Source organism: Pezoporus flaviventris, unplaced genomic scaffold, assembly GCF_033815535.1.
Source record: "Pezoporus flaviventris isolate CSIRO_AGI_PZ_B2104156 unplaced genomic scaffold, CSIRO_AGI_Pfla_v1 ptg000070l, whole genome shotgun sequence".
Lineage (NCBI taxonomy): Eukaryota > Metazoa > Chordata > Aves > Psittaciformes > Psittacidae > Pezoporus > Pezoporus flaviventris.
The window spans coordinates 3984519-4003452 of NW_026892618.1; the positions used below are offsets into that span (position 1 = coordinate 3984519).

Below are 18934 nucleotides of genomic sequence, written 5' to 3' on the forward strand. Positions count from 1 at the left end.
TGGGTAAATACTGACACACAATCTTCTGCTCCTATCTACGCTCTGAAGCAATACAATTACCTTCGAAGACCATCAGACTGTAAACAAATCATTTTGTCTCAAGTTTACATAAAGCTACATAGATGGTAAATATTTCCTAACATTTCTTTCTTCCACTGTCTTGTGTTTTCATGTTGAAAATACTTCTGCTTTTTCCTCTTGAGTGCCAACTTCTTACTAGAATGACTTCTTAATGTAATATGTTTACCTGGAATGTATTTTAACTATTTTTGTATAGTGTAAACTGAAACATGCACATTTTGTACATTGTGCTTTATTTGATGTGGAACATATGCAGTGTGATCCAGTTTTTCCATCATTTGGTTGTGTGACCTAGGAATGTTGGTCATACCAGATGTTAAGTTAAAAAAAAAGGAAAAAAGAAAAAAAAAAAGACCACTGTTTGTTTTAAAATTTTTAATGTTTTTAGGAGTATGTGCTGTGAGGTGATCTGGAATTTGTCATTTTTTTGTCAAACTGTACTGCTCCTATTTATTGTAATGTAATAAAAAATAGTTATTGTGAATTTCTGTCCCAATTTCCTTTTTCTCTCCAAGAACTTTAGTGCCTCACCTTGGTAATGGAGTACCCTCTCTACTGCCTGTGTTTGGCAGTTCAGTTCTGTTTACTTCTCATCCTTCCCACTGCCTGTCACGAAGTGCTTTATTGTGGCAGTCCATCTCCTCTGATGCATACTGCTGCTGCATTCTGTGCTCTGCAAGGAGCAGAGCCTTGCTTTGGGTGAGGATGCACCTCTCACTGCTGTGTGCTGCTCGGGCTGTACAATCTACAGCCATGCCCCAGAGCCCTTATTTCATTAGTCTAACAGCAGACTTGAATTAGTCTACAAGTTTAAAATACTCTCATTAGCTATTCTGTGTTTATTCGCAGGTGCACATTTGTTTTCTTCTATCAGATGCCTTCCATAACCTCACAGAAAACACGAACAACGTATTTTAGTACTGGTTGTGTCCTAGGTGGGGAAAAAAGCCTGAAACTGCTGCTGCTTCATAAAGTTATGATTTGGCCCTTTGTTATGTGGATCATCTTCTATCAGTTACCGAGAGGGGGGTTAAATTTTTTACATAGAGGTATTCATTCAGATTCATGCAGGTTTAACTGAAACATACTGCAGAATTCAACTGATGTGGAAGGGCTCCTCTTCACATCAATGTGGTGCTAGTAACGGCACACACACTTCCTCAGAAGGTAGCGTACTAACTGGCCAGTGTTTTTCTTCATTCTATTCTAGCGTTCATACATGTGAAGACTTGCTATTGCCAACAGTTCAACTGCAGCGATGACTTACCTATATTCCAAAGATTATTTCTGTTCTCTTTCCAGTGTCACTTAGTTCTTGTTGGGGGTAGAAACACCATCCAATCCTAGTACACACATAGTTCTGGCACAGGTCTGTGCTAGTTGAGCTAGTCAATGGCATTAGCTGTGGAACAAACATCCACGGTCAAACTTCTGTCCCAGGAGGGGAAAGGATAAAGTTCTGTATTGCTGCTACAGCAATTACGCAGTGCCAGGAATCAGCAGTAGCAGGAACTGTCTTCAGGATCAAAGTGCTTAAACCACTCCTGTCCAAATTCACCCCCTTGCTGACTCCGCAGTCTTCTGCCCAGCACAGTGGGTGAGCGCCTCTGCCAGCGTGAGCCTCACACAGGAGGCAGATGTAGTTGAAAATCTTTAAAGACGCTACTTAAAGGGAAGCGAAGGCCTAATTTGTATTTCACATCGGTCAGAAGGATTAATGTTTCATTTGGTTTTAGGTTACAGCTTTTATTGTTCATTTTTTAAGGCTCTGTATCATTACATGGAAGTCATTAGCACCAGTTACTGATCATCATCACTGTAGTAGCGCTGTTTCAGAGCTCTGTATTTTCTGAGGAAGTACAAAGCTTCCAGCTCTTTTATAACAAATTCTCCTCGTGCAATCAGCTGCTTGATCTTCTCTGGATCTTTCTCATCTTTATTTTTTAGAAAAGCTGCTTTCAAACGCTTTCTGAAGTAGTCTGCTCCTTTGGGATACTCCCTTCCGAGGTACAGCAGCTTGAGGGAAGAAAAAAGAAAGATTTTATTGGGCAGTGAAAGGGGTTTGTCTGGTTAAGGAAGGTGCTCGTGGTGTTTAAGACACTTACGTTTTTGTATAGATTTCTCACTTCACTTCTTAAATTGGCCATTCTCACATTTCACTGACCTCTTTAGTTGCGTCTGACTGGGGCTTTTAACCTGAAGAATAATCAGTTTGACATTAGCCTTGCAGGTAGCAAGCACGTCCCAGCCTCCTGCTCCACGGGCACAGCACGGGCTCTAACCATGCTCCGTCATCCAGCTGAGCCCCCTTTGCTCAAACGCTGATACTTTCTGGTTCTCTCTCTTTCTTCTGCTTTTGGTTAATTTTTGTTTCTTTCAGCTTCTCCCCCCCCTTTCTGCCTGCCCTCCTCTCAAACAGAAAACAGCAAAATTCCAACAGCTTTCAGCTGCAGTCACACTTATCTGTGCTGCTTGTCTCCTGCTCGCTTACGGGCTTTCTACCTAGCTGGCAGCTTCTTTATCTGCGATCCGCTAAAGCAATACTCACAGCTGTACATATACATACAGGGAGATACATATATATGTATAAATTAGGAATTCCGACGCGTCAGAAACGCAATAAACCCCTTTTTATTTCTGTAAACAGCAGCACACGGAACGCAGCGCGGGTTCCGCGGGGGCCCATGCCCATGCCCGTGACCCTGCCCTGTGTTCCCCCCGGACACACACAGACACGGAGAAAGCGCCCTGGCCCGCCGGCAGGACGAGAAGGTCAGCGCCTCACCCGCTTCACGCCGCGCCCTCAGCCCCGCCAGCGCCGCTTTACGGCAAAGCCGTAACGGAGGGAGGCACCGCCCTTCTCCCGGCGGTGGGAGGAAGGACGCACGCCACTGGGAATCACGTGGGAGGCGGGGCTGGTCGCCTAGGCAACGCGGCGGTAACGGCGGCGCTATGGTGAGAGAGGTCTGAGGTGTGGGTCTCAGCGCTTGTACCTTGTCCGTGTCCCAGGGCCCCTGTCTCAGAGGGCCGGGGGTGCTGCCGCCAGGCCCCGGGGACAGAGCTGCCGGCGCTGGCCGTGACAAAGCGGTGTGCTGGGGAAGGCCGCGGAGCTGCACCTGCTCCTTCAGCTGCTGCTGTGGGCAGTAGCAGGCTCTGCCCGTGCGGTGGGCCCGGGGCGTGCCGGTGCAGCCACAGGGCTCTGGGCTCCTGTGGATAAAGAGGGAAGGACGGTAACTGGTACCTTGAGGCACTGGTTAGGTCGGGGAGTGGGTAAGGGTGGACGGAGGTGTGCCATGTTGGCTGCTGAAGTACCGCTATATGGAAAAAAAAAAGATTTTAACACTGAAAACGAATCACGTGAAGGGCATGTTAACTTTCCTGCAACCTTCCTTGTGCTGTGGTTTGATGCTGTGGCTGCTTAGTGTGAAGCGCGGCCCGGAAGCAACCTACACCTTAGTGATCAGAATCGCTCTACACTAACAAACTTCAAGTTTCTTTTCTCCACCCCACAGGGAGTGGATTCATGTGAGTAATGAATCACACTGAGGTTGTGTAATATTACATGGCAATGCACAGAAAGTGTAATTCGTAAATCAAGTAAGAGATTGACTGTTGGGTGTTTGGGTTTCTAGGGTCTGTCATTTCCTGTTGTCATTTGGAGAAGTCCCCTAATTACATTTTTTCAAATGCAGTTTTCCTATGAATGACAAAAACCTCAGTGGGTTTCTGTGTCCTTCTAGGTCATTGCATGATGTAATATAGCGTTACTAGGAATAGCACATGGTATAAATTGATGAGTTCAGAAAACACTGAAAACTTTTTTTGAGTGAATTATGTCTTGGGCTATATTATATGTTTGATATACATTTATTATTTTTTTTAATCAGTGGGAACAAGTAGATACACTTCTATAACTATAAATGTGACCTATGCTGGTAAATTATGAGTCATGTGTTAGTGATTAATTTTCTGCAATATCAAAATTATTGTCATTACAGTTTTTCAGTAGTTCATCTAATTTTACAGAACAGTTGTATTTGCTTATTATTCCTTTGTACTCGATATCGTGTTCTCTGATATTCACCTTTTTTTTTTTTCTCCCCTGATCTTCCTTAGGCTCCAAAAAAGAAAACAAAGGTAAGTAGTCAGAAATGCACTCTAGCTCACATACAGCATTTTGACCCTAGCAGTGTTCATTTAGAGAGTGTGCCAGCACAATCCTGTTATTTTGGAAATTATATGAGTAAAATGACAAAGCACTTCATGCTAAAATCAAAGTAAGCACCAGTTACTTCTGGCCTTAATGTCTACAAAACAGTATTTTTCAGAGGATCTGCCATAATAAAGGTGTTGTGATACCTTGATATTATGCAAATGTACTTTTTAAAAAGAAAAAAATATATTTTTTGTTTACTTTTATTTTTTAATCTGTATTTCTTCTGAGCCTGTTGCTCAGGCCCAGTCTGGAGCATCTCTCTTATAAGTGGAGACTGTGGAAACTGGACCTGTTTAGCCTAGAGAAGAGCAGACTGAGAGGCGCTTTCATTAATGCAGATCAGTATCTCAAAGGTGGGTGCCAGGAGGATGGTGCCATGCTCTTTTCAGTGGTGCCCAGCAATAGAACAAAGGGCAATGGCCATACACTGAAACACAAGTTTCACATCAACATGGGGAAGAAATTCCTTAAGCAGAGGGTGGCAGAGCACTGAACAGGCTGCCCAGGGAGTTGTGGAATCTCCCTCTCTGGAGACATTCAAAACCTGCCTGGACACTTTCCTGTGCAACCTGCTCTTGATGGCCCTACATTGGCAGGGAGTTGGACTGGAAGATCTCCAGAGGTCACTTCCAACCCTAATGATCCTGTGATTCTGTGAAATTTGGAAGAGGAACAGGCATCTCCAGGACACTAAGGATATGTGCCTTTTGCTAGGAGGCTGAGTACTGTTCCTGCCAACCTACCAGAGAAGAGGTGGTGAGCGCAGCCTCTTGAGTGTTTTGCTTGGCAGCTGCTGCCCAGGCAAAGAGCCAGTGTCCTGGCTTTGTGCCACAAACTGAACACAGAACATGATAGGCAAGGAGGACAACAGACAGAACTCCACAGGAAACTGTACTGCGTAAATTCATGCTGTCAATTATTGTTAATTTGGTAATAACAAAATTATCCACCCCTCCCCCCAGAATAGATCCTATTCAAATGTAGCCCTTTAGAACTGTGCATCTCACTTTTGTTAGCCCTATGTAAAATTGTAAGAATGTGAAAAGAAGCTGACTAAAAAGTGATTATGAGCAATTGAAACAAACAGGTTTTCCATTTACACTGAAAAAAAAAAGTAATACAAAATTATTATTTTGAACTGGAACTGATTGTTCCCTGAAATATTAATGAGTAGAATTGTAGGGTTTACTGACTTTCTTCTAGGAGAATTTTGCAAATAAATGCTTTGGTAACAAAAGTGCTGAGATGTGCGCTAACTCTGGTGAGTGTACATTTGTGGTTGGCACTAGCTTTTCACCATTGTTTTTGTTCAAGCTTTGAATTCAAAATTACATTTGAATACATTTCATTCGAATACCCTTGTATTCAAAATTACATTTACGTATATATTTATTGCCATGCAAAGTTAAGTGAATAGCTTTTGTTAGATCTGAAAATACACTAATCAAATCAAAATGTGAAATAACAGTATTTGTAATGTGCTTTTTTGAGTGATGAATGCCAAAGGGCTTTCTTAATTATTTCTAAGTTCACTCGCAACTGAGTTACTTGTAACAATATTTACCAAATTGTTAGGAATAGTTGGGCAGAGTGGATGGGAAGACCTCATAATACCATCGTGTTCATTTGCAGCTGTCTGGATTTAAGTCCTCTTTTTTTTGTCTCTCCCAGCTTTGTTGGAACTCTTTCTTTATTCCAAGATGGGCACTATGCTACTGTGCTGGTTTGGCACCTTTCTGTACCTGTTTATCTGCAGAAGAGAAGCATAAGATTCCTAATAGATCCCTTTGATCCTTTGTGCTTATTTGCATTGTGATACCATCCAGTTATATTCTCTTGCTGACGCTGTGGATGAAACTCATACTGTTTTGGTTATTTTGCCTTTCTTGACTGAATCCTTGTAAGTCTTTGCCTTTCACCAGTGATGGCACAGGGACTTGGAATTTAGCTTTCTGATGTGCAACATCCAGATTAGACACTTAGGCAGAAGATCATAGAATCATAGAATAGCTAGGGTTGGAAAGGACCTTAAGATCATCAAATTCCAACCCCCCTGCCATGGGCAGGGACACCTCACACTAAACCATATCACCCAAGGCCTCGTCCAACCTGGTCTTGAACATTGCCAGGGATGGAGCATACACAAACTCCCTGGGCAACCCATTCCAGTGCCTCATCACCCTAACAGGAAAAAATTTCCTCCTTATATCTAATCTAAACTTCCCCTGTTTAAGTTTTAACCCATTACCCCTTGTCCTATCACTACAGTCCCTAATGAAGAGTCCCTCCCCAGCATCTCTGTAGGCCCTCTTCAGATACTGGAAGGCTGCTATGAGGTCTCCACGCAGCCTTCTCTTCTCCAGGCTGAACAGCCCCAACTTTCTCAGCCTGTCTTCATACAGGAGGTGCTCCAGTCCCCTGATCATCCTCGTGGCCCTCCTCTGGACTTGTTCCAACAGTTCCATGTCCTTTTTATGTTGAGGACGCCAGAACTGCACACAATACTCCAGGTGAGGTCTCACGAGAGCAGAGTAGAGGGGCAGGATCACCTCCTTTGACCTGCTGGTCACTCTCCTTTTGATGCAGCTCAGGATACGGCTGGCTTTCTGGGCTGCGAGCTCACACTGCCTGCTCATATACATATTTCTCATCAACCAACACCCCCAAGTCCTTCTCCGCAGGGCTGCTCTGAATCTCTTCTCTGCCCAACCTGTAGCTGTGCCTGGGATTGCTCTGACCCAGGTGTAGGACCTTGCACTTGGCATGGTTAAACTTCATGAGGTTGGCATCAGCCCACCTCACAAGTGTGTTGAGGTCCCTCTGGATGGCATTCCTTCCCTCCAGCATATCAACAGAACCACACAGCTTGGTGTCATCAGCAAACTTGCTGAGGGTCCACTCAATCCTGCTGCATCTTCTCTTTTCACATTGTCTCTCACTCTTAACCCATGTGAATTCCTATTTTCTGGTTTAAAACAGTAAGCATTTGATTTGATTTGTTTTGATTGTCTTTTGTGTGTGTCAGTGGCAGAGTAGTGTTGTTCAGCCAGTACACAGATACACCACCAAATGCAAGTAATTTGTTTTTCTCAGTGTCTTTTGTCATCCATGTCTTTGCTTTCAACCCTAGTTTAGGCTGCTGTCACTCTGTTTTCTCCATATGCCAGAGCCTATGCAGAATATCATGGTTTATTTTCTCATATGTACAAAACCTGGCCTTATCTGTTCCATTCATAAACATTAATGTTGTCTGTGAATTGATTTTGCAGTTCTGTAAAGAATCAGCCTCCCTGTTTTTGCAAGCTCCACAAACATGTTTTGATTTACTTCCTGTCTCATCTTTCTCCCAACCTTCTTTTTTTATCTTTTTTATTTTTTAAAAATCAGCTGTATTCAGGCCTTGTCTTTGCAGCATCTGCCTTCAGGAACAGCACTTCTCCCTGATTCCATTCCATCCAGCTCAGATGGACTCAAGGCACATTGACTGCAAGTGTATGACAAGGAGGTGATCCTGCCCCTCTACTCTGCTCTCGTGAGACCTCACCTGGAGTATTGTGTGCAGTTCTGGTGTCCTCAACATAAAAAGGACATGGAACTGTTGGAACAAGTCCAGAGAAGGGCCATGAGGATGATCAGGGGACTGGAGCACCTCCTGTACGAAGACAGGCTGAGAAAGTTGGGGCTGTTCAGCCTGGAGAAGAGAAGGCTGTGTGGAGACCTCATAGCAGCCTTCCAGTATCTGAAGGGGGCCTATAGGGATGCTGGAGAGGGACTCTTTATTAGAGACTGTAGTGATAGGACAAGGGGTAACGGGTTAAAACTTAAACAGGGGAAGTTTAGATTGGATATAAGAAGGAAATTCTTTCCTGTAAGGGTGGTGAGGCACTGGAATGGGTTGCCCAGGGAGGTTGTGAATGCTCCATCCCTGGCAGTGTTCAAGACCAGGTTGGACGAGGCCTTGGGTGATATGATTTAGCGTAAGGTGTCCCTGTCCATGGCAGGGGGGTTGGAACTTGATGATCTTAAGGTCCTTTCCAACCCTAACAATTCTATGATTCTGTGATTCTATGACATGTGCAACAGCAGTGTTACCTGTGTAAACAGAGTAAAACTGAATAAAGATAATGTAGTCTTTGGTAAATGTTCTTGGCGAGGATGGCAACCTTAGGATGCTTGTGCAACTGCATTAACAGGAAATCATCTTAGTTGGTAAAAACAGATCTTTTGATTTAGATTCTTTTGTGTGTTAATGTGCCAGTTGTTTTTCCTTCTGTCTTTGATTTTCCGTGTGTCTTTAAGTGCTGTTTTACAGTGACAGTGCTGACTCTACATGTTTGATTAAGCGTCCCAAGACTTAATCCCAAGACAACACACAAAAACTAGATTAAAGGAAAATATAAAATGAAAACCCATCCATGAATCCTTTTTTTTTTTTTTTTTCCACGTGAAGGACTATTAGTAACATTTTCAAATCCAAAAAGAATTATGCTTGCCACTGTTCAGATCTCTTGAAGACAATGGAGTCTTGTATGTACACATCCAGTTATCAAATTTCTATGTGCATCATCAGTGAGAATTCTATGAATACTGTGAATTATAGGACAAAAATAAGTGTTTTATTTTGGTTAGTCTGTTACATGACAGTATATTTTGTATGTTACTTACATAGTCTTCTTTTTTTTTTTTAAATGTATACCCAGACCACAAGAGAATTAAGAAGGAAGATAATTTCTGAGAACCCCAAATTTAAAATATAGCTATTTTAGGATTAGCCTAGAGGTTAATCAGTTAACTGTCTTAAGTTGCCATGAGGATTTTATGACAGAAAAGAGAACTCTTTGCTAGTCATCTTGTGAATTGGATGCTTCCAAATGCCTATGTCCCAAAATATATTTCCCAGTATTTCCTAAAATGTTTGAAGTTGTAACTTCTGCTTTCTTAGCAGATCTACCATGTTATTCAATCTCTACATTAAACCAAGAGATTTTAATATTCTCCTATTGTGGCTGTGTTCAGAAATATCTAGCATAAAATAATATATTAATTGAAAGAACATATATTGCATCATGAAAATTAGAAGAAAATTGAATTCAGTATGTGTATTGCTGTTCTGGAATCCTCACTGAGTATGCAGGGAGTCCAAAATCTTAATTCAGTAATCACATTAGAAGGGCAAAGTTATAGAGAGCAAATGCCTCCCAAAATGTTTTACAATAATACTGAGATTTTTTTTTTTTAATTCGAAGTTAATTTGAAGTTTTTAAGTTGAAGTTTTCTTTTAGTTTGTTGCAAACACTAAGTCTGATGCCGAAAAGAAAGCTGAACTACAGATATTACAGAGAGAAGAAGAAGAAAGGATGAGGAGAGAGCAAGGTACTGTGCACTTCATTTGAAGGGAATATGATGGCACAAGTCACCTATTCTAAATAAATGAGCAGATCGTAATTTCCTAAATGATATGTACATCAATGTCTGTCTCTATTTCACAAACACAGGTGATGCATTCCTCTTGTGTGCGACAACTTCTGTCCTATGTGTTACTGCATCTCACTTTCCTTAGAGCCATACTTTTTTCCTCTAGCTATTTCTACTGCAATTAAGAACTTTGGAAGGAGGAACTGGATTTTTGTTTTGTTTTGTTTTGTTTTTTTTTCCTCCTCTCTTTTAATATTACCTTTTGAAATACTCTCACCAAGCTAGAAAACCACAAAACATTGCAGGTTTTTATTTTTTTTCCTCCCTCTTCCTCTCAAGCCTAGTTGTCAGCAGTCAAGAGAAATTCCCTGAAAAGGATTTTTTTCCAGAGAAGGCCAACACAATAAGTCTGTTGGCAGGGGCTAGCTGGTGTTCTGAAGGGGTAGCAGTTAAGGTGACTGCAAAGCAGGATAGATTAAAGTGTAGTTTGCTTGGGCTTCTTTTGTCTACTGAGTGACTGATTCTTTACCCACTTCTTCAAGACCTTTCTATTATGTATCACTCTATCCCTTAAAATGAAATCCCAGTTGCATGGCTGACCTGTCCTCACCATTGGAATGTGTCTGCTTCTGCAGTTTAGCATCACAAGCCAATACCCCTGTCTGAACATCTGGTCCATCTCTTCTCCCCTTTCTGCCATTAATCAATCCTGGTGTGGGCTTAGGCATGCTGCGACTGCTAGTAAGCCATTACTAATCACTTTGTGGATGGGAGTGGCAGCTCAGGTGAGTGGAGGAAGATTTGGGAACTGCTGTTGCTCTTGCCTCTGAGCAATACATATACTTGAAGTGATTTGCGTGCTGGGGGTGACATCCAAGCTGCTGTTTGAGAACATCTAGACTGACGCATAGGCTCTGCTAACCAGGCTGAAGGCTTAGAGGTTGAAAGCAATTTTACATAGTACTCACATCCTATCCCATTTTCTAGACCCTATGGCAGCAAAGAAAAGCTAAAACTGTGATCGGGAGTAACTGATCCTGAAGTGCTTCAATGAATAAGTAGCTATAAGATTGGAGTTGTAGGAAATCAAAGGTTTTAAGAGAGGAGGAGAGTAACTTAAGACTAAACTGCTTAGTTTCACCATCTACTTTGGATTAAGAACCTGGGTCTGCCAAAGCTGTAGATAAAGGGAGAAGGCACTCCTGTTGCTGTTTCTGAGGGGAAAAAGAGGGCTTGCTAATGCTTTTCTCCCCTTGTGTTGACACGGGCTGATAGGAGTAGCACCATACGTAGTGTGTTTTAGTACAGTGATTCAAATTAATTAGGAAGATTTCTGCACAATGTAAGATACACACTTATGTTGCTCATTATTATGGTTGCATTGTTATTACTGCTAATAAATTAACTTGTCTGGTTTTATTAAGCAAAATATAATTATGCTCTTGATATATTTCCTGATTTTCAGAGGAAGCCAAAATTCAAGCTGGACTAGAAGAAGCAGCAAAACTTGAAAAGGAGAGACTTGAACAAGAGATGATGGCAAAGCTTGCGGCAAAAGTTAGTTTGTACTCACTGAAAAAATCTAATACTATTTTTGAATTTGTGACAAGGTCTGTAAAACATTAGTAAATTAGTGTCAGAATAGAAATCAATTTCCTTATATCCTTACTGTTGGGAACAATATAGAGGAAATTTTCTAGCATCACTAGGTTAAAACTAATTGTGAAAAATGTAGCCAAGCCACTGAAAAGGTACTCTTGTATAAAGTCCCACAGATGGAGAAGGTGGTGAGCTGGATTAGTAAAACATAATGCACAGAAAGTCAAAGGAAATGGGGCTGATTTTATTTTATATAGTATTCTTTCACTAAGCTAATGTTTGGCTTAGTGTTGATTTGATTGAGAAAAATTCCCTGACGTGAGATAGTCTTGCCTGGTTTTGATACATAAAGATGCTGTGGTTAAATACATTAACTTTTGCCATATGTGATACTCCAGTTTAAATAAATCTCTCTTCTATTTCCACTATACTTCCAATTGGATGAATTTTGTGTGTTCCCCATAATTATATTTGATACAGCTGTGGCGAGAATATTTTGGTATAAATTCTCTAAGTGGTTATATATTAAGGCAGATATGTTGATTTGTGTGTGTGCATGTGTATATGTGCATGTGTATTAGATTATGTATATTTACTTTTCTGAGAAGATTCAAATTCAGAACAAAATGTAATTGGTAATATCTAAATGTTTTTGTGTTTTTTTCTTTTTTAAAATAAGGATCTACTACATTTTGGTTTTCTCTTTTTCTGTTTTCCTTTTTTTCTTTTTTTTGGTATCCCCTCCTCCCCTTACCCCTGAAAAAGTCACTCCTGCCTGTGTCTCTAGTCCTTCACAAAATATTTTTTACCTTAGGAAGATGAGGAATTTAAAATAATACAAATTCAAAAAAACATAAAAAAAAAAATCTTGCACACATTTTTCCAGCATATGCTTACATTTTTTAGTAGCTCTTCTTAAAGCTATTTTCATGATGATGATATGGAAGCTGTTCAAGTGAGAGGTTAACAAACATATGACACATTATGTTTATCATATGGCTCAGCAACTAGTGCGATGACAATAACATATTATGAACTTTTGCAGTCTTCTCAATTAAATGTTTTATAAAAAAGCAAGTTGTCAGTGTTTGTATTTGTTTAAATGATATCTCATTCAAATATCCCAGTTTTTTTTCTTTGATATAAAACAACTGTAATAAGTAAAGCAAATATTTAACTTCTCTGTTTGGTATATATATATTTTAATAGGATCGAGAACGAAGGGAACTGGCAGAACTTCATTCACTGGAACAGAAGTTTTTCTCTGCAGAGCAATGGAAAATTGATTATAGAGCACATGCAAAGGTAAGCTTGCTTTCCAAAATCTGCCCAGTGTTACAGAGGTTCAACAATGAAGAAACTTTAGCTATGTCTCCATTGCAGAATCCAGGAGTTTCCATTTCTTGGGTTTAGGTGTGGGCTATGACTGCATTTCAAGTTCCATCCTGAGGTAGTAACTGGCCATGCTCACTCTTTTCTATCTTTTATATATTGTTGTACACAGAAAAACAAATTTAGAATCACAGGATAAATCATGTTAGAAGGGACTTCTGAAATTCATGTAGTTCAACATCCTGAACAAAGTAGAGCAAACTCTGAAGCTAAGGCAAGGTGCTCAGCTGAGTTTTGAAAATTTCTAAGGATGGGGATGCCCCAGTATCTCTGAGTAACCTTTTGGACTGCTTTACCACTCTCATTGTAACAATTTTTTTTTAAATGCAATTGGAATTTTGCATGTTACAACTTGTGATCATTGCCTAATTGTCATGATGCATCATCCCTATGCATCTCTAAAGAAAGCTTGCCCCGGTCTTCTCTATACCTCTCTGTAGCTACTGGGGGATTGTATTTGTTAGTCCAGACTAGCAAAGCTCAGCCTTTCCTCATGTGTCATTTTCTTCAGTACCCTAACCATCTTAAGGTCCCTCTTCTTGCCCCTCCAATTTACCATTCTTTCTCTGGTACTGAGGGACACAAAACTGGATGCAGCACTGCAGATGTGGCCTCAGGAGCCCTGCAGAGGGAACGTTCCTAGGCTTGCTGCTTACACTCTTCGTGGTATAGCCCACTGTGCCCTTAGCCTTGATTGCCGCAAGGGTGCGCAGTTGTATTTTAACACTTTCGGATTATTTTTATTACCTTTTTCAATAGATGACATGCTCTGACTTTATTATCCTTGTGAACAAGAGACACTGTTGGTCATTTTGAAAGGGAAGGGTGTTTCTGATGAGCATTTCTTGGAAGGAGGAACATAAGATTTTTATTTTTTTTAAAGTAATGGCAAAATAGAAGTATTATTTTTAAAACAGATCTTTAAATACAGTACTGGTAGATTATAGGAAATAGCAGCCTTGTGTTAGACTGTTGTTAAGAATATTTAGGGCAAAATACATACATAATACCAAATGCTGATTTTCCACATCCATTTCAGTTCAGATTAACAGATACATTTACAAATCATCAGGAAATTTGTCCTTTTTCCTCAAGGAGCAGGTGCTGCCATTTTTAAGGATGTGTTTTCCTGATGATGAAACTGAAGCTCTCCTTTAAGTGCAAAGATGTAAAAAAAAAAAGAAGAAATTGGGTGTTTTAGTTACTGCAGACTCATCAATCTTTCATACAGGAGTTTCCAGTGCCCTTAGCACTCATCTGTTACTGCCTTTTTTTGAAGTCAGTCACTTTACATTGTAATGCAGTCTTCAGTAACATTGTGTTATTAATCTTCCCAGCAAGCAGGGAGGCAATGTTCCCTAATAAGATCCTATATGTATGAAAAAAATTACATTATAGGTGATAAATTAAGCCCATGAGCCAGTGTTAGGCTCAGGTAGAGTTAAGTGGGTTTAGCCTGTTGCTGGGTTCTTTTTAATTCCCCCACCTATAAGAATGACCAATAATTGATTTTGAAAATAAAATTATATAAAAAAAAATAATCTAGGATTTCACATTCCCACCAGAGGTTTTTGTAGTAGCTGAATTATGCTGCTAAGGAGGACAAAATCTCTCCTTCAGAGGCAGAGAAAGGAGTAAAATGTTCCTAAGCAGCTTTACTGCAAGAGTAGGAATTTCAGTTTTGTTGGCAGTTTGAGAGAGAGGACCATCTGCCTCTTCCACCTGCCCCCGTTCCTCATTTATGTTCTCAGTCATTTATTCATTCAGCCCCTCATTTGTGGCAGGTACTGAATTCATTGCTTTTGTCGACATGCAAGCTATACCTACTAGCAGAACAGAAACCACTGATACATGAATGAGTATAAACAGCAAATGTTAGGTGGGCAGAAGAAGTATCTTAACACAATATATCGAAGTAAACCTGTTTTGGTTTTGTTGCATAGTGATAAGCTAGGTGGTGTTACAGTCTTGTTTAGGTGCAGGTATGATTGTATCACTGTAATATATTTGTCTTTCAGAATCCTTTTTCATGTAATAGTCATTTGCACCATATGCCTGCATCTACTTTTCCTTGAACATTTTCTGTAGTGGGAGCATTACCTCAGTTGTGATGAAAATCCTGACCCAACTGTACTGCGGGAAATAAATACTTTCATGAGCTTATGGCGTGAAGATCAAAATAAGGACATTAAACTTGTGATGGAGAAAGGGGAGCAGGTGCTAAATGTAAGTGATAAAATGGTATTTTTCAGTTTAAGCTTACCAGAACGTATCCTTAACAGCCCCCTCCCCCTCCCTTTTTTTTTCTTCATGACCCAGAAATTTTGCTTCAGTTTTTACATTATTTTTAATTACAGATTTATTACTCTGAAGAAGATGCCTATTGACTTTAAATATGCAGTGCGTTTAAGGGATTTGTGTGTAATGTTTCTACACTGAGTTCTAGTATTCCAACATCCATCTTCCCTGCTACATACATTTTAAACAGTCTTGAGCCAGAACATATAAGCTCATGTCATACATAGATGCTTCAGTGGACAGCATCTTTATTGTGTAACACAGCCAGTAAAGTGTCATATAAAAGCAGAAGTTCCCAAAACACAAACCACCAACCACTGGTGGCTTGTCAAGCAATTTTAAGTGATTTGTGGCTGCTTTGTAAGTTAGGATTTTATTTTAATTTATGCTAACTTAACAGTGGTTTTCAGTAAGTTAAATGGGCTCTTCCAGAATTTGGGGGTGAAAGCTGCATGTGTAATACAAATTTCATTGAGCTGGTTTGGTTCTGAGTGTTAGATTTACTGTCTTGCAGTGCTTGCTGGATGCTGCAGTTTTCACCCTCTGCATACTGCCTTTTTCTTTGCCAGCGGGAAATGTGCTAGTCCTTTCCATGAATTTCAACAGATAACTAACTCCTCCCTTTCCTCTCTGCTACACTGCAACCCAAGCAAAAAGCCTGGCAATTACCCACTTCCGGTCTTCGACACTCTTCTCCTTGCTGTCACATCTTTCCCACAAACACACTTCTTCCCCCTGCTCTGTGTTTCCCATCCAACACTGAAGCAGTTACAGTTACTTCACATCCTCTAAACGTGCACTGCCTTGCACTGTATGCTCAGTAGCATATTCATGTTATGCTAGAATATAGGCAATTTCATTTCATCCTTACTGGAAATGTAAGGTGATGTCAAAGATGATCTGTCTTCTCTTGGTCTAAACCACCTGAGCATCCCTGGCAGTGTTCAAGGCCAGGCTGGATGGGGCTTTGAGCAACCTGGTATAGTGGAAGATGTCCCTGCCTGTGGCCAGGCAGATTGTTACTAGATGAGCTTTAAGGTCCCTTCCAACCCAAACCATTCTGTGATTCGATATGATTCTTTGATTTCCTGTTTTACAGGTTCTTAGAAGTTTTAGAGGAACTGTTAAAAGCTCTGAACTGTAGATCAGCAGTTCAGAGTTGACATGGACCACCTCGCTGTTGAGGCAGGCCACGTTGAAGGTTACAATTCTGCTGCTGCTTTGCTACACTAAATGAGCAATAGCACTGCGATTCCACAGATGAAGGGGAAGAGGAATCAGGCCAGTCTGGAACAAAGGCATAAATATAATCTGATCCTCCCTTCATCTCAGTACTGCAGGTTACTTTGGCCAGCTGGGAATTTTTTAGTTCTCTATAAGCATTTAGATGTTTAGATATTAGCATGTAGTGCTAATAAGGCAACAATGTTATGGCAGAGTTCACACTAAGGATTTTTCTGAGAATTAAAATGTAACTGCTGTATGTTTTTCTGTTGTTTGGTTGTTGTTTGTTTTTTTTTTTTTTCAAGATTTCATAGTTGAGATTATTACTTTAGAAAATAGGGTTCCAAAGTAGAGTTGTAAACTTTTTATTAAACCTAATTTTTGACTAAAAGGTTTCCTGACATGAGCAATCCCATTCAATAAATGATCTATTTCATAAGCTAAGATTTCACAGCCCACAGGTTGAGGAATAAAGGAATTGGACTAGAGAGATGAAAACAGGCAGACTTGACCCTGGAATTTCCGCACTTTGAATGGTTGACTGATAATGTTGGCTTAGCATGATTTCTAGAGATACAGTAGAAAAAGATTATTTCTATGACCAAGATACATTTAGGTACAAAGGAAGCAAGTTTGTCTTGTTTTTTATAACAGAACACACAGTATATTAAGGGTGATGTCAAATCAGAGATATTTGTCCCACATATAATGTCTTCTAGTTAATTGAGAAGTTGCAGCTTCTTTTATTGGATGCATCATCAAATCAGTTAACAGAAAAAGAAATAGTCCAGTACCAGGAATCTATTTTGGAGCTGCAGAATCTGCTTCATGAGAAGTACAATGGAGCTACAGAGCACCTGCTTAAAGTAAGATTTACTACTTTGGAGCTGTAATATGCACAGTGCACACAAAGTTAGCTACAAGTGTCTTGTTGTGATGGTTGTTTTTGTTTCTTCTTAAACTGGCATAGAGGTTAGTATGTGAGCTTCCAAATTTAGCATTTGAGTTTCCAAATCATGTGGATAGCAGGTACCAGACTTGTAATTCTTCAAACCTCCTGAAAATCTTAGCTTTACAGTGAAAATTCCCATCATTTAGACATTTAAGATTAAATTATTGTGAAACTTTGTGAGATTTGGAGATGCTGAAAACAAGGGGCACTGTATTAAATTTGTTTCCTGTTTTGTCCCAGTGGTTTATGTAAAGCTAGTTGATTGTACAAAAATTGCAAATATGAAAAGTTGGTCATGAGGTTGGTTTGTACACATTTTTAATCATATGACTGAAATATTTTTAAAACTAAGATCTTGGGAAGAGTAAAGGATATTTAAACAAGAAAATGAAAATGTACTTGGGAATCAGTTTTCTGGGTTGCATGCACAGGTAGCAATCTTCTTTGCTACTTTAAGTATATTAATAGTACATGTAAGTAAGTTTAACAAAATACTGTTTCTGGAGGAAACAAAAAGGAAAAGGACTAGACAAAATAGTGAACCAGTCGTATGTTCAGAGTCAAAACCCTCTGCAAATTGAGACATTTTAATTTCTTGATTGTCTTTACTGAGTTTAGGATTAAAATCCTAATGTAATTTCATGAGTTTTGTGTTGACAAAATTATATTCTGTGCAGTGACTGTGGGATAGGGCAGTACCATTGAAAGGGATAATGTGAGATCCCATACTTTGCATTATTTGACTGTCAGACTTGATGAAGTCAGAGAAAGAAAATTAACATAGTTCAATTTTTAGCAGAGAGGTTTGAGTTTATAGCTGTCATATTTTAGTACATAAATACAATGTACATACGCTTGGTATGGTGTACTTTTATTCCTGTATGTTTGGGGTTTTTCTTTATTCAAGTGTAAATGTAAGTAAATCAAAGTGATATAAATTAAAAAAAAACAAACAACCATGACTTACTCAGCCTTTTTTCCTTTGTAGACAGCCTGTATGTATGAAGATTCTGAAACTGGAAATATGCATGCAGTCATAAAGGATAAAAATGTCACTTTCTGTATCTGGGTCAACTTGAAGAAGAAAGTAAGGTATAGCTTACTGAAATTCTTAATTTGAAATGAGGCCTGGCCTTGTCTACCTAAGTTAAGTAAACACCAAGAAGCAGTTTTTCATGATCTTTTTCATGTTGAATAGCATTCATTCTACAGACCCCCAACTGATGGATTTCATACCAGCCTGTTGCTAAGGAAAATGCTGGTTACATCAGAGTTTCATTAAAGAACAAGAGTGGTTCATATCTGTCTCACTATGAGAGAGTTGCTGAGTTGCTGTATCAGGTCTAGAGAAGGGTAACAAAGCTGATGAAGGGTCTTGAGCACAAGTCTGATGAGGAATGGCTGAGGGAATTGGGGTTGTTTAGACTTGAGAAGAAAAAGTGCTGAATGATGCTCTGTGCTCAGTTCTCTGTTAACTAAAAGATTCTAGAGCCTGGGATGTGAATATCCTCCATAGTAGGTTCTGAATCTAATATAGTTTTTATTAAATTGCTTTTCAAAACAAGATTTTTGAGTGGACTTCCTATTCCCACTCTCCAAATATGAGAAATAAATTGGTAAAAGGACTTCACCTTGGCTAAGGACCTGTTGCTGTAAGCTTTGCTAAGGTGATTAGGAGGGTGGATGCTGAGCAATGTTAGACTAACCTGCAGGAAGATTCCATCTGGGTTGGTGTTAAAGGTTTCTGGTCATCTTAG

At 39.8% G+C, this 18934-nt stretch overlaps 2 protein-coding genes across 10 annotated transcripts in view; one reads left to right on the plus strand and one right to left on the minus strand.

Annotated features, from left to right (window-relative positions):
• Positions 1-2932, minus strand: part of ETFRF1 (electron transfer flavoprotein regulatory factor 1) — a 5857-nt gene extending 2925 nt beyond the window's left edge. Inside the window, exons 1-3 of the mRNA XM_061472152.1 lie at positions 2867-2932; positions 2187-2277; positions 1349-2097 (exon numbers count right to left, since the gene is read on the minus strand). Of these exons, the coding sequence (XP_061328136.1) occupies positions 1882-2097; positions 2187-2228 (258 nt within the window). The 5' untranslated portion in view covers positions 2229-2277; positions 2867-2932 and the 3' untranslated portion in view covers positions 1349-1881. The remainder of the gene's footprint in view (positions 1-1348; positions 2098-2186; positions 2278-2866) is intronic.
• A 56-nt stretch (positions 2933-2988) lies between these two features.
• The window catches only part of DNAI7 (dynein axonemal intermediate chain 7), a 34598-nt gene continuing 18652 nt past the window's right edge, over positions 2989-18934 (plus strand). For 5 of the 9 annotated variants that reach the window (XM_061472181.1, XM_061472180.1, XM_061472171.1 and 2 more), the window contains exons 1-8: positions 2989-3036; positions 4198-4218; positions 9598-9670; positions 11178-11269; positions 12521-12616; positions 14792-14929; positions 16945-17091; positions 18166-18269. In XM_061472181.1, the coding sequence (XP_061328165.1) occupies positions 3034-3036; positions 4198-4218; positions 9598-9670; positions 11178-11269; positions 12521-12616; positions 14792-14929; positions 16945-17091; positions 18166-18269 (674 nt within the window). In that variant the 5' untranslated portion in view covers positions 2989-3033. Of the gene's footprint in view, positions 3037-4197; positions 4219-9597; positions 9671-10347; positions 10498-10535; positions 11055-11177; positions 11270-12520; positions 12617-14791; positions 14930-16944; positions 17092-18165; positions 18270-18934 lie in introns of those variants that run through there. The other 4 variants (XM_061472173.1, XM_061472174.1, XM_061472176.1 and 1 more) reach the window with 4 other exon arrangements.